Consider the following 15,241-nt stretch of genomic DNA (forward strand, 5'->3'; position numbering starts at 1 on the left):
AGCGCCCGAAAGACTTCCTTTGGACGGCCGAATGTCAAGTGGCATTCGACCAACTCAAGGAGTACTTGGCGTCTCCTCCCCTGCTGTCCAAGCCGCAAGAGGGGGAGATGCTCTACCTCTATCTGGCGGTCTCCCCAACCGTAGTCAGCGCAGTACTGGTTCGGAAAGAGGCAAAGCTCCAGAAGCCTGTGTACTACATCAGCCGGGTCCTACGGGATGCCGAGACGCGGTATACGAAGGCGGAAAAGATCGCCTTCGAGCTGCTCACCGCGGCCAGGAGGCTTCGCCCCTATTTCCAGGCTCATCCTGTCACCCTCTTGACCGATCAACCACTGCGGCAGATCCTCAGCAATCCTGAGAATGCGGGACGGCTGGTGAAGTGGGCAGTAGAACTTGGTGAGTTCGACATCCGCTATCAGCCCCGACCCGCCATCAAGGCCCAGGTGCTCGCGGACTTCCTCGCTGAGTGCACTGTGCAGGAGGCGGAACCTAGGCCGCCGGAAACACCCAGCCTCGACCTCCCAATCTGGACGCTTCACATTGATGGGTCGTCGAACCCCGAAGGTGGAGGGGCCGGGCTGGTCCTTACCAGTCCCGATGGAGTGATAGCCGAGTATGCCTTGAGGTTCGGATTTCCAGTGACCAACAACGAGGCGGAATACGAGGCCCTAGTCACAGGACTCAAACTCACCAAGGAGCTCGGCATCCGGCGTTTGAAGGTCTTCACCGACTCCCAGCTGGTGGTCGGGCAGGTCCGAGGGGAGTTCGAGGCTCGGAGCCCGACCATGCAGAGCTATGTCTGGAAGGTGCAAGCACTCATTTCCGACCTCGGCAGTGTTGACATTCAGCAGGTCCCAAGAAGCGAAAATGCCAGGGCCGACAGGCTGTCCCGCTTGGTGGGCGCAGACGCGCACAACTTGTCGAGGGCGATCTACCTGGAGACCCTGGATGCCCCGAGCATCGGCGAGGCCGGAGCGGTGATGGCGATTGATCCGGAGCCATCTTGGATGGACCCGCTCGTCACCTACCTCGCCGAAGGAATCCTCCCAGAGGACGAAGATCAAGCTCGGCGACTCGTCATGAAGTCCGCCCACTACGTACTCTATGAAGGGAGGCTGTATCGGACCTCGTTCACCGCCCCCCTCTTAAGGTGTCTCCGCCCCTCGGAAGCGGCCTACGCCCTCAGCGAAGTCCACGAAGGCATCTGCGGATCGCACCTGGGGGCTAGGTCCTTGGCGCATAAGATCATGAGGCAAGGCTATTATTGGCCTACCTTGTTGGAGGACTCGAAGGATCATGTGCGGAAATGTGACGCCTGCCAGCGCCACGCCAACGTCCAGAGAGTCCCTTCTGTCCCCTTGGCACCAATCACTGCACCCTGGCCCTTCGCCCAGTGGGGAATGGATATCCTCGGACCATTCCCCGTCGCTTCAGCTCAGCGGAAATTTTTGATTGTTGCAATCGACTACTTCACCAAGTGGGTGGAGGCAGAGCCGCTGGCCACTATCACGGAGGTGCAAGTCCGGAAGTTCGTGAAGAAGAACATCATTGTCCGATTTGGGGTACCTCGGGTCCTCATCTCGGATAATGGGCGACAGTTCGACAACAAGCATTTCCGTGACTTCTGCGAGGAGTTCGGGATCGAGCATCGGTTCACATCTGTGTCGCATCCCCAAACCAACGGCGAGGCCGAGGTCACAAATCGGACAATCCTCCAAGGAATCAAAGCGCGAATCGGTCGGACGGGGCAAGCTTGGGTCGAAGAACTCGAGAATGTCCTTTGGGCGTATCGGACCACGCATCGGACCCCTACCGGGGAGACGCCTTTCAGCCTAACCTATGGCACGGAAGCCGTTGTCCCCGTGGAGCTCGGACTCCCCTCACCTCGGGTGGCCGCGCACCGACCCGAGGCCAATTCGGAACAACTCCGAGGGAACCTGGATCTCTTGGAAGAAGCGAGGGAAATGGCGCAGGTTCGGATGGCGATGTATCAGCGGAGGGTGGCCCGATATTACAACTCCAAGGTCCGACCGAAGCTTTTCAGAATCGGAGATCTGGTGCTAAGGCGAGCTAAAGCATCTCGACCTGCGGAAGGTGGGAAGCTAGCGCCAAATTGGGAAGGCCCATATAAGGTTCGCTGGGTAAACCGACCTGGCTCCTACCAGTTGGAGGCCCTAGATGGTCGAGAAATTCTAAGGAGCTGGAATTCCGCTAACCTGCGGATGTATTACCAGTAGAACGACGATGCCAGAAAGACAGTTCAAAAATGTATAACGCTTTGCATTTCAATAATTTCTGGTTACAACGGCGTGCTCGTGTGATTACAAGGAATTTCCAGGGGGGAATTAGGGTGTAAAGAAAGTAAAGAAGAGGTGGAGACTACGAGGAGCTGAAGATCTGGGATCCCGAAACCTCCATCTAAAGCGGTTGCAATCCCGTCGGAAGTGGGTGCTTCCAACCGGAGGCGCCATCGGCGTCTCACGAAAGAGACGAAGAGCCGGCGCGGATGAAGAAGAAGTGGACGAAGGAGAAGTCCACACTGCCTCCAACCGGAGGCGCCGTCCACGCCCCACGAAGAGGATGAGGAGCCGCCGCCGACGAAGCTCCCGCTGCCTCCAGAGGAACGCCACCTCCAAGGGATATTCCGGTCCTCCCCAGTGTTAGGGGAGAGAAGGAATACGAGGGGGAAGAGCATATGGAGGCGCGGTCCCGGATCAGGCGTCTGGTGCAGAGCTCAATCGGGAGGCTGAACTTCAAGGAGGGGAGATGTGATCCCGGATGAAACGCCTAGAGCGGAGTTCCGCCGGGGAGACCCTCCTTGCTGATCCCAGATGAAACGGCTAGTTGGCTGAAGTCGCGAGGGGCGCGCCTCCCGTTCCTTCGGCAGGAGTCTCTCAGCCATGCGCCAGAGAGAAGGTCCACGATCCATGGCAACTTGAACAGCTCCGGCTTGGCAGGCTCCATCGCACCTGCACCTATATTTATAGCCAAACTGCGGCCCCCCGGTCGTTCCGATACGGGTGGCTCCAATAAATGCGGGCGCATTGAATCCGGAGCCGATCCGGCTCTCAAGGCGTATCTTCCCGCGATTTCCTAAGCGTCATTCTCCTTAATCGCATTTTTTGTGCAGGACACTCCGGGTGCCCTGTACCCCTAGGTCCACGTATCTCCGCCCGCGCCCAGGCCGCGTCCGCCTCGAAGAACGCGCGCATCGCGGCCGCTTAACTGACACTCCTCGCAAGCAGCAACTGGCGATCCGATTTCCCAGGTAACCCCTCAATTAGCATTTAATGCCCATCTGGTGTTCTCCAGGCGACGCTTGGAGAGGAGGAGAAACACGATCGCAGCTGGCCACGGAGAAATCCCGTCGGGCGGCAAGCGACAGGCGCACGACCAGCGAGCGGAATTTCCCGAGGCTCGGCCCTCGGATGCCAGGCTAATCCGATGATCATCCCGGGAGCAGACTAGCCTGAAGCCCCGACCGGTCGCCTCGGCTTGCGCCAGCCTTGGCCGACCAACGAGCGGAATCTCCCGAGGCACGACCCTCGGATGCCAGGCTAACCCGATGATCATCCCGGGAGCAGACTAGCCTGAAGCCCCGACCGGTCGCCTCGGCTTGCGCCAGCCTTGGCCGACCAACGAGCGGAATTTCCTGAGGCCTGACAACCCTCAGATGCCAGGCTAACCCGATGATCATCCCGGGAGCAGACTAGCCTGAAGCCCCGACCGGTCGCCTCGGCTTGCGCCAGCCTTGGCCGACCAACGAGCGGAATCTCCCGAGGCACGGCCCTCGGATGCCAGGCTAACCCGATGATCATCCCGGGAGCAGACTAGCCTGAAGCCCCGACCGGTCGCCTCGGCTTGCGCCAGCCTTGGCCGACCAACGAGCGGAATCTCCCGAGGCACGGCCCTCGGATGCCAGGCTAACCCGATGATCATCCCGGGAGCAGACTAGCCTGAAGCCCCGATCGGTCGCCTCGGCTTGCGCCAGCCTTGGCCGACCAATGAGCGGAATCTCCCGAGGCACGGCCCTCGGATGCCAGGCTAACCCGATGATCATCCCGGGAGCAGACTAGCCTGAAGCCCCGACCGGTCGCCTCGGCTTGCGCCAGCCTTGGCCGACCAACGAGCGGAATTTCCTGAGGCCTGACAACCCTCAGATGCCAGGCTAACCCGATGATCATCCCGGGAGCAGACTAGCCTGAAGCCCCGACCGGTCGCCTCGGCTTGCGCTAGCCTTGGCCGACCAACGAGCGGAATTTCCTGAGGCCTGACAACCCTCAGATGCCAGGCTAACCCGATGATCATCCCGGGAGCAGACTAGCCTGAAGCCCCGACCGGTCGCCTCGGCTTGCGCCAGCCTTGGCCGACCAACGAGCGGAATTTCCCGAGGCCCGGCCCTCGGATGCCAGGCTAACCCGATGATCACCCCGGGAGCAGACTAGCCTGAAGCCCCGACCGGTCGCCTCGGCTTGCGCCAGCCTTGGCCGACCAACGAGCGGAATCTCCCGAGGCTCGGTCCTCGGATGCCAGGCTAACCCGATGACCATCCCGGGACCAGACTAGCCTGAAGCCCAGACCGGTCGCCTCGGCTTGCGCCAACTTTGGCCGACCAACGAGCGGAATTTCCTGAGGCCTAACCCTCGGATGCCTGGCTTAGTGCCGGAAGAATTTCCTGAGGCCTAACCCTCGGATGCCTGGCTTAGCGCCGGAAGAATTTCCTGAGGCCTAACCCTCGGATGCCTGGCTTAGCGCCGGAAGAATTTTCTGAGGCCTAACCCTCGGATGCCTGGCTTAGTGCCGGAAGAATTTCCTGAGGCCTAACCCTCGGATGCCTGGCTTAGTGCCGGAAGAATTTCCTGAGGCCTAACCCTCGGATGCCTGGCTTAGCGCCGGAAGAATTTCCTGAGGCCTAACCCTCGGATGCCTGGCTTAGCGCCGGAAGAATTTCCTGAGGCCTAACCCTCGGATGCCTGGCTTAGCGCCGGAAGAATTTCCTGAGGCCTAACCCTCGGATGCCTGGCTTAGTGCCGGAAGAATTTCCTGAGGCCTAACCCTCGGATGCCTGGCTTAGTACCGGAAGAATTTCCTGAGGCCTAACCCTCGGATGCCTGGCTTAGCGCCGGAAGAATTTCCTGAGGCCTAACCCTCGGATGCCTGGGTTAGTACCGGAAGAATTTCCTGTGCCGGAAGAATTTCCTGAGGCCTAACCCTCGGATGCCTGGCTTAGTGCCGGAAGAATTTCCTGAGGCCTAACCCTCGGATGCCTGGCTTAGTGCCGGAAGAATTTCCTGAGGCCTAACCCTCGGATGCCTGGCTTAGTACCGGAAGAATTTCCTGAGGCCTAACCCTCGGATGCCTGGCTTAGTGCCGGAAGAATTTCCTGAGGCCTAACCCTCGGATGCCTGGCTTAGTGCCGGAAGAATTTCCTGAGGCCTAACCCTCGGATGCCTGGCTTAGCGCCGGAAGAATTTCCTGAGGCCTAACCCTCGGATGCCTGGCTTAGTGCCGGAAGAATTTCCTGAGGCCTAACCCTCGGATGCCTGGCTTAGCGCCGGAAGAATTTCCTGAGGCCTAACCCTCGGATGCCTGGCTTAGGGCCGGAAGAACTTCGAGAGTCAGGAGTCGGCAAGACGCCGCCAAGAGTTAAAAAGAAAAAAAGAGGAGGACGAAAGCGAGATGAAGAAACATTCGACTTGTATTAATTTTCATTGTTTCAGGGCCAAGGCCCATACAATTTGGCAAAATGCCGACATACAAAAAAGAGGACAACGAAAGGTACAAGAGGTCAGCTTGGAGAAACCCCCGGGTCGGGAGCGTCGGGCTCGTCCGCAGGGGGTAGGGAGGCGGTAGGAGAATCAGCAGGCGATGGCGCCGGAGAGGAGTCGAGAAGGGAAATCCCACTCAGGTCAACTTCGGGGTACTTAGCCGACACCCTTGCCAGGCCCTCCTCGAAGCCTAAGATGAAGGATTCGGACCCCGCGTCCGACGCGTCACGGACGAACTCGTCAGACTGACGATAGGCCCGTACCGCCTCCGACATATCACGGGTGAACTCGGCGGACTGACGATAAGCCTGTACCGCCTGGCGCCCGATCTCCGCACTCTTCTCGGCCAGCGCCGCCTCTGCTCGCTCCGTAATCTGAGCCTTAGCCTCCAAGACCTTCGCCACAATCCGGTCTTCAGCCTCGGAGGAGACCCTCAGCAGATTAGCCTAAGCCTCCTTACGCTCCGCCTCGGCAGCAGTGCGAGCGGCCTCAGCTTCCTCCAGGCGCGAACGGAGCTCTTGGTCGTTCGCGCGGGACCTCTCCAAGGCTGACTCCAATTCGCCCAGTTTGGCTTCAAGAGACCGGGTTCGGTTGCGGGCGCTGTCGGCAGACCGCTGAGCCTTCTCCCACCTCTCTCGATAGTCCGCGACCTTCCGGGACTGCTTTTCAGCTCGTTCCTCCGCCTTCTTAACCCTGCTTTCGAGGCCCGAGGCGACTTTGAGCTGCTCCCGAGCTTCCAACAGTTGCTTCTCGAGGGCGGCGAAGCCGAGTGCCCGCTCTTCGGCCTCCCGGAGCCTCGCCTCGAGGTCCCCGGTCGTCCTGCCCGCCACAGCCTGGCCTCCCTCTTCCACTGCTTTCAGTCGGTCCTCGGCCTTCGCCAGAAGCCCCGCCTGTTCCTTGTAGCACTGGCCAATAAACCTACGGTCAGGACGGGGACAAGAAGGGGGGAAAGACCGGAACGACTGGGGTACACTAGTACAAAAGGAGAAAGTACGAAGAGCCCTAAGTAGAAGAATGGGGTAACTCACCGGAAGAGAAGGAAGAACGGCTCCGAGAGCGTCAAAGGAGAAGCAAGCGAACAGTCCGACGGCAACAACGGCAGCGCAAAGGGGAAACTCGAAAATGTCTGTAAAGAGGAAGACGGACGGGGGAGGGCCCCCGGTTAAATAGGCGGAAAGGTGGGTGATGCCTCGATGACGCCAGAGGACGTCTGGCCGCCGAAGGGTCGCTCGCGCCCCAAAGGCGAATCGACACCATTAAGGAAGGATGTCCGCCGAAATTCTCAGACTGCCAGGTCAGCAACAACCGCCATACGCCATAAAGAAGGCAGGAAGCTCGAAGCGCGCGCGCCTCTCCGAGGGATGGCGGCAATCTTGAAGCATCACTCCCTTCACCCGTTCCCCTTCTGGTTCCAGGCTCGGAAGTGGGGGGCTACTGTTACGGGGGAACTAAGCCGCCATGCTCCACGTGACCGGCACGCGCGCCCATGAAGACTACGGCTGTCCTTTGATCCAGCAATCCGACCCCGAGTCGGACATCTTCGGCTCCACAGCACGACCTCGAGTCGGCTGCCCTTCGATCCAGCAGTCCGGCCCCGAGTCGGACATCTTCGGCTTCGCAGCCCGACCCCGAGTCGGCTGCCCCTTAATCTAGCAATCTGACCCCAAGTCGGATATCCTCAGCACCGCAGCCCGACCCCGAGTCGGCTGCCCCCTGATCCAGCACTCCGACCCCGAGTCGGAGATCTCTTGATAACGACAGGCTGCTTCCCAGAGGCACGCCGAGGCCTCCTGCTCCACTACTCCCTGCAACGGCTGTATCCGATGCTGTTCCACGATCTCCTGTATCAGCCGTACAAAGCGGAACTCCACTACGCCCTGTCATGGCCGTACCCAGCGCTGCTCCACGACGCCCTGTAACGGCCATGTCAGTGGCCACTCCGCCGCGCCCACGATGACAAACCCCCCTCAGAGACCCCCCAGCCAGGTATATATGCGGCTGGGGGGAGAAGGGGGGGATAAGCAATATCTTCCAGAGCACTCTCTTGCTTGCGATGATCATTTCTCCTCCTCCTCCAATCTCCTCTGACTTGATCGTCGGAGGGCCCCCACTACCCCAGTGGTGGTGCGAGGCTTGCTTGCAGGTTTCCCGGTGGAAGGTGGAGCGTAACCAACACCAACCAAGACAACTCAGACGGAACCCCGTTCACACCGCTGTGTCAATCGTTCTCGGTTTGGACCACCAGCAACATCTTGTTATCTGCTTTCTATGCAATAACTTGAGATGTCATTACCTCATAGTTGGCTAAAAGAAGCTCGATGTACAAGCTCAATTTTGATTTTACGAAAACAAAAACGAAGTCTAAACTCATCAATATACATGAGGGTTCTATTTAAAGCAATTGGATAGCAAACAAAAAAGAAAAACTTGCACTACATCTTCCAATCTCTTAATGTGATATAATTTGAAATGAAGATGTTCCATCAAAAAATGGGCAATAGAAGTAGCCTAATCAGTCTATATGATTGCTTACATAAATTCAAAAACCATTGGAGCAGGACAAAAACATTAGTAACGTACCATTTTGATGCAAAACTGACATCAATACAGGTGCCAAGATGCCAAAACCTTGTGTACCAGTATGTATCAGGTATACCAATTTGTATCAATCCATGCCAATGTGCAAGATTTCAAATTCCGTGGGATAGGGGTGTCCTAGTTTCTACATGAAATGGGATGCACAACTGTCCCACCTCATCCCGGCGACAGTCCCAGTCAAGAGTTTTGTAAGTACGCTTTGTCTCTTTCCCCTTCTTTTCCTTTCCTTTCCTTTCCTTTCTTTGTCACTCTTTCTTTTTTTTCCTTCTTTTTTCCCCTTTTTTCCTTACCTTCCTTTCTTTCCTTTTTCTTCTTTCGTTTTCTTATCCCTTCCTTTGATTCTTTCTTTCCTTCCTTTTTCTTCTTCTTCTCTCTTTCCTTTCTTCCTTCTTTTCTTTCACCTTTTCTTTTCTTTTCTTCATCTTTCCTTCCTTTCTTTCTTTCCTTTTTTCTTCTCCTTTCCTCGCCTGGATGAGTTTCAGAGTCCCAACCCCGTCATGGTCTTGTTTTCTCACAGAAACGGGATGGGACAATCGGGACATTCCCCGTCCTGCCAAGAAAACCCTCATCCCGCTAGGACTTAAAACATTGTAGGTGTGTACCAACAGTATGCACAAACCATATTGGTGCATACTTGCAATTTTTCATTCTTTGTTATGCTGTCAATTTTGACCTGTACCATTGGTACTAGTATTGTAGCACAACCATACTATTCTGATAGAAAATTGTACAGGATTTAGTACCGATATTTAAAACCTTCTTTTGTCAAGTTACAAATGATTCAGCAGTAAATATCTATAATGAACTACATATTGTTCTTAATGAGTAAAGGTTAATAATAAGGTATGAGATTAATCACTAATAATAACAATAATAATTAAAAGTTGCTACTATAAAAGAAAAGATTAATAATAACAAAATAGAGAATTTAGTATGAGATTCATTGTGCATCACAAGATTAATATTGATACTAAATTCGTATAGCATTAGAACCAAGAAAATTTTAATATTTACTAGTAGTCATCAAATGCAAAGGAGGAATAAAAAAATTGGTTGTTTTTACAATAACATACAGGTTGTACATATGTGTGTGTCATAAACATGTCCAGGTAACTTAAAAGCTAAATGGCTTACAAACAATCACCTACCCTTTCCGATGATAGGATTCCCATTAACCGTGTTGAGTGATCTCGTTCTGAAACGGAGAAAGCAATATATAAAGAATCAGTACAATATTCAGATAGAGGAAAATATATCATGAAAATTAACCATATTGCATATATACATGTGAATTGATGATATGATAGAGCAAAAGCTACACTCAATATGTTTAAGCTTTTTCTTGTAAAAGTTACTATCCCACTAAAAGATCGAAAAAGAAGAATAAGATGGTATGGTGTAACTCATGAAAAAGTTATATTATAATGAAATTGGTCAAATAATCAGTTAATGAAGTAAGCCAAAGGCACACATGCATGCCACATACATACATGTACGTATTAATCTACAAGTGAATGCAGACCCAGAGAGATCCCAGAGAGATTTTTTGCCCAACAGATATATATCCTAATAATTGGAGTGATACAATTTTGTGTCATGCCAGAATGATGTGTTAAGTCAAATACTTCCTCAAATTTATTTCATATATCCAGTAATCACAGCACACGAACCATCGTGGAAGCTTTGGAAACAAAAAAATCAAATATCCACCAATCCCTATGGGATCTCTGTACTTGGATCTAATCACCCTAATAAGATAACCATTGTCAAAGGCATATTGGAACTATATATTTAGTGGAAAACAGTAGAACATGTTCCTCAAGATAATCAAGCACGCCCATGATGTTAGTTTAAATACATTTAATGCACCTGGCAGACTACTTTCTGAAGCAGAAATTACATGATTCAAAAACAAAAGAAAATGGAAACATATTCTAGTATGAGGAAGACTAACAACCTTTTACGACTTCATTTTGCTTCTTCTTGCAGGCTTTAAAAAGTGATAGAGCAAGATCTGCCATCACATCATTAGCTGATGAGTTGATGACTCTATTGAGAGAAAATGAGATGCGAGGTAGTCCTTTCGACTTGAGAGCTATCAATTTTGCATGAGCAGCACCTGAATTACCAGAAATTTGTGTAACGCATGAGTCAAGTAGCGTCCTCTTGTAAAAAGTTCCAAACTCAAATAACATTGATCAAGTTAGGGTGTGCCAAATTTTTTTTCCTAAAAAAAAGGTTAAACAAAAATTATTTTCACTTATTTACAAAATATAGAAAAGCAAATATGATTTTGTGTACAGATTAGAAAGTTTCCACCTCAAAGATCACTGACAACTAAAACTTTTGACATCAAGAACCCTCATCAAGTTTATTTTAGCTGGCTAATTGGATTAACATAGAATGCTAGTTTTCTAGAATATTAAGTACTTAAGTTTATTAAGGTTCCTTACCATCACGGTGAAAAATGAGAATTCTTGGATGGCCATTTTTATGCAATATTCCCAAAATAACCCCTGCATGCAGTCTATTACATAAATATGCTTCTGATTAACCATAGATCAGCCTTGTAGCGAGACACAAGGTGCATGTTTATCAGCATCCAGATCAGTAGGATAGGAAAGCTAGTGGCGGTAGTTGGGGAAAGGGACATCGAATCAACATAACTGATGAAGTGCAAGTAGTGGCGCTGAGAGAACAGCAACTGAAGACTCAGATTAAGGAATAAACCCGATGCAACTTATATTTCAAAGGATCTTTGCACTTTAACCTGAATGCATGGGAAGGCTGGGAAGAATCTGAGAAGAGAAGAAGTATAAGAGAATATCACTTATTCATGAGACATGCCAAATTCAACCTCTCCATTGGAGATTCAAGAGAGTGAAAACACAAAAGCATGCAGAGGGAGGGAGGGAAGGTGCATGGGATTTGAGGTCATGCAGTAAATTTTAAAAAAGATAAGAGTACTTTTATCACTTAGCAAAGACATGGTCATCACTCATCACTTGACTCTTGGCACCTACAAATTTGAAATTTAAAACCTTTCTGGTGGAAAGCAATCTTAGTCATTGGATGATAAGTTTATACCTTTATCCACACCTCAAGTAGTATGACTGTATGAAGATATGCATATATCAGGGGGGATTTGCAATACATGATAATTGCATGGGGTAACACTAGAGAAAACACATTTCCATTTACTGAAACAAAAAATAGTAAAAGTTAATTCATCAACACCACCAGGAGTTCCTAACATTCATGTAAAAATGGTTGTCCTTTTATTCCCCAAGAACCACTTGTATAGATTCAGTATTATCACAAGCATTTTTTTTAAAAAAAAAAATTATCATAATTATCAAAAATAAAAGAGATTTAAGATAGACAACCAGACATACAGTTGAAGTTACAATTATTTGAAAAACAAATTATAATTAATTAAGCATGTAGACTAACACATGTATGAACCAGGTGATAGTTAATAGGCTTTCTCAACAAGTCAGGTTTTATCAAGTATATGTATCTCAAGTACGAACATGTAACAGGAGATATTAACACAAGCTGACAGCCTGACATTCAAGATAAACCTCTTCCTTTGAGATAGTAATCCCCCTTTCCTGGAGAGGATTAGCAAACACAGAAGCATAACTTAACTCACCCCTGCAAAATCAAACTTTTCAAAAATAAATAAATAAATAAAAGAAAAATAACAAGTTTTGTAATTCTTCCTACAGCAGAAGGCTGCCATATTCCTATATTGAGCTTAAGTAGCCTCCTCCTTGAAGGAGCTCATGTATCAATGTTAATTAAAAGAGCATGATCAGTATAAGAAATAATCTCTGCTAGGAGTTTCTGCCACATGCAAAGTTACTTGTTCTTTTGCACCATAAGACAACATATTAGGTTGTCAGTTCTATTGCAAACACATGAGAAACATCTATATCATAACCACCAAAGAATTGTGTAACTTTAACACATAAAGACCACTAGAATCACAAGAAAGAAATAGAAATTCAGCATTTTTTTGGGACTTCAAAGAAAATCATATACTGAAAATTAAGCATGCAGATTGACATAAACATTCAATCTGAACATATCTTTCTGAAGGAACAAATCGAAACTCATCTTTGACAAAGCACTACAAGATCCTTAACAGATATAAACATGAGCTGGCCACATTAGGAGACACATTAGTTTAAGACAAGAAAATTAACTCATTAAGAACATAAAAATTTATCAATTACATACATGTAATGCAGGAGGAATCACAGCCTAAATAATGGGAATATTTTTTGGGATGATTGTTTCCCATCCTATTCCACCAATTTTTTATTTTTTAACAAAATCAGGCTTAAAGATTTCATGTCAGACCACCCTCTTTCCCAATGCTTCTAATCATATGACTGATGTCAGGTTGAGAGCTGGATTGTATCTTGTAAGAATATGAAAAGAATTTAACGGATTGTATGTGGACCATATAACTGACCAATATGGATGGGAGAAGGCTTGTTGACTATGGTAACAGCAAACCTTATATAATTGAGGATAAGGCTTGTCGATTAAGGCAACAGCAAACCTTATATAGATGGGATAATGCATGCAGATTACGGTTAAGACACACTTCAACTTCGTCATAACTTGCCAAAATTTTCAACATGTATAAAGTTTTACACTTCAAAATCGATGGGCCTAATTTTGTGCTTTCCTGTCGTGTAAAGACATAACACAGCTCAATCTTAAAATGCATCTTTAAAGATGATTACGAGTGGGCTAGAAAATCTTACCAGAGTCACTGGTAAGCTGACCACTCATAATAAGCTTTACATCCCCCACAGACAGAGATGATATGAGATACTCAACAAAGTCAGACCACGTGCCACCAATTCCAATGTCATCTCTCTGCGTTGCAACATAAAAATATGAGATTCCATGAATCAAACACTAAAACATACACATTTGAGAGAACTTTGACCCCAGGCAACATAATTAACATTACCTAACATATCAAGAGACCACTTATTGTTGAAGAGAAATCAAAGAGTCACAATACAAGATTAAAGCATGGGCATAGAGGTTTAGTACCAATCAACATTAGAACCTAAACCTCCAGGTGTGCCGCACAATTTAAACTCTAATTTCTTGTGAGCAACATGACTGCTAAATTGCATTTTTTAAGACTTTGAATCATGTCATAAAATGGTATCTCTGAGAAAGTAAAAGATAATTTGCAGTGGGTTTGTAATATTCAAAAAAAGCAAATATCATTTCTTTTAGGTGCTGAATTCGAGAAAGTAGCATTTTTTTGGCATATTTAAATCTTTTTATATTAAAATGCTGCCAATGCAACTTCATATCAAATGTCGAGTGCTTGCACGAATACATGAATCTATCAACAGTGCCGACACCGATATTTATAGCATTATGATCAGCACAGTCAGCACAAACAGTGAAACCAAAAGGGCGAATCTTTATAAAATTCACTGCACGGTGCTTCTCATATTAGATAAAATGAAGCGACCTTCTGGTATGAAACAGCAAACACAAAGAGAATTTGTTAAAGTTTTTAATTTATCAAAGGCAATCTTTTCATCAAAAATCAGCAGAACTGGATCAAAAAAAAAAGAAAGAAAGAAATTGGAGGATCAAAATAATGCCTAATTCATTAATTCAAAGATACGACAACGGAAGACAAATAATATCATGCAACCATGTGAATCATTGTCTAAAGGAGCAGGTGAAGGGTTTAGCATACGAATTGCTGGGTATTGGGAGAAAGGGAAAGTGAGAGGAATAGAGAGGGAGAGAGGGATAGAGAGATACGAGGTCTTCGAGCTCGGGGACGGTGACAACGCGCTCCCAGGTGTGAAAGTGGTAGTCCGTGGCGATGATATCGAGACGGGAGGAGTCGAGGGCATATACGTAGATGAGGAAAGGGCGGCGATCGGCGCCGGCGTTCTCCTGCTCCCAGTCCGCCTTAGTTTCCAGGAATATGGGTTCGAACCCTTCGAAGCCCTTCTTCTCCGCCATCAGCGGGAGGAAACGGAGACGGGATACGGGATCCACGGCAAGTGCGTGAGAGAGAGAGAGAGAGAGAGAGAGGGGCAGAAGAAACGAAAACTCTCCGTGACGCTTCTGAGAGTCGGCAAACGTAGAAAAGGAGGTTCACGTGGTGTCGGCAGACGGTACAGTCTGTACGGTAATATATCGCATAATCAGCCCTTTTATTATGCCCAGTGAACAGTAATGTAAGACGGAGCTGCCGACTGGATAGAGAGTTGTCTTAGGCACTTAGTAAGCTTGTATTTTTTTTATTTTATCCAGTATATTTGTATCCGCATTGTATGAGAAAGAAAAGAAAGGTAAAAGTAATCCAGAAGACTTTTGGAAAATTGCCAATGTCAATGTTATCATGAGCATGTATTTAGCTATCGATAACAGGTTTTCAGTATTATGAATTCAACTAGTGCACCAAAGTTAAATAGTTAACACACAAAAAAATCAATCTAATGCATTTGTTCAAGTATATATGGTGGAAAAAAAAGAACCTTAAGCAACACTGAAGAAATAAGATCCATGCTACATCCATCTATCACTTTTTAAAAGATGTGAAGGCTTGTCGCAAAAGAACTCTTTATGTGTGACATACATAAAAAAAAAATAATTTTTTAAAAAAATAAATATGAAATTTATCTTAATATTAGTATATTTTAGTTTTAAAAAATAATGGTAATACTCTTTTTATATGATCCTATCTAATATGATTATTTTTTAATGAAAAAGGTTTTGTATATATATAAATTTTAAGAAGAAAAGTTGTAAAAGTATTAAGGACCTCAGAAAATAAGATTTTCTCCTTTTTTTTTTCTTTTCTTTTCTAC

At 48.1% G+C, this 15,241-nt stretch overlaps 1 protein-coding gene across 11 annotated transcripts in view; it reads right to left on the reverse strand.

The window, feature by feature from the left end:
- Positions 1–14,558, reverse strand: part of LOC103722222 (U2 small nuclear ribonucleoprotein auxiliary factor-like protein) — a 31,090-nt gene extending 16,532 nt beyond the window's left edge. For 10 of the 11 annotated variants that reach the window (XR_015974972.2, XR_015974968.2, XR_015974970.2 and 7 more), the window contains exons 1-4: positions 14,184–14,556; positions 13,148–13,262; positions 10,324–10,485; positions 9,515–9,561 (exon numbers count right to left, since the gene is read on the reverse strand). Coding sequence is in view for 2 of the 11 variants with exons in the window: in XM_088715005.2 (XP_088571131.1) it covers positions 9,515–9,561; positions 10,324–10,485; positions 13,148–13,262; positions 14,184–14,390 (531 nt within the window). In the remaining 9 variants the exon portion in view is untranslated. Of the gene's footprint in view, positions 1–9,514; positions 9,562–10,323; positions 10,486–13,147; positions 13,263–14,183 lie in introns of all 11 variants that reach the window. The other variant, XR_015974969.2, reaches the window with a different exon arrangement.
- Positions 14,559–15,241: the final 683 nt, after the last annotated feature.

The sequence above is a fragment of the Phoenix dactylifera genome, chromosome 2 (genome assembly GCF_051530095.1).
Source record: "Phoenix dactylifera cultivar Ajwa chromosome 2, Ajwa_hap1_PhDact_Kaust_v1.1, whole genome shotgun sequence".
Lineage (NCBI taxonomy): Eukaryota > Viridiplantae > Streptophyta > Magnoliopsida > Arecales > Arecaceae > Phoenix > Phoenix dactylifera.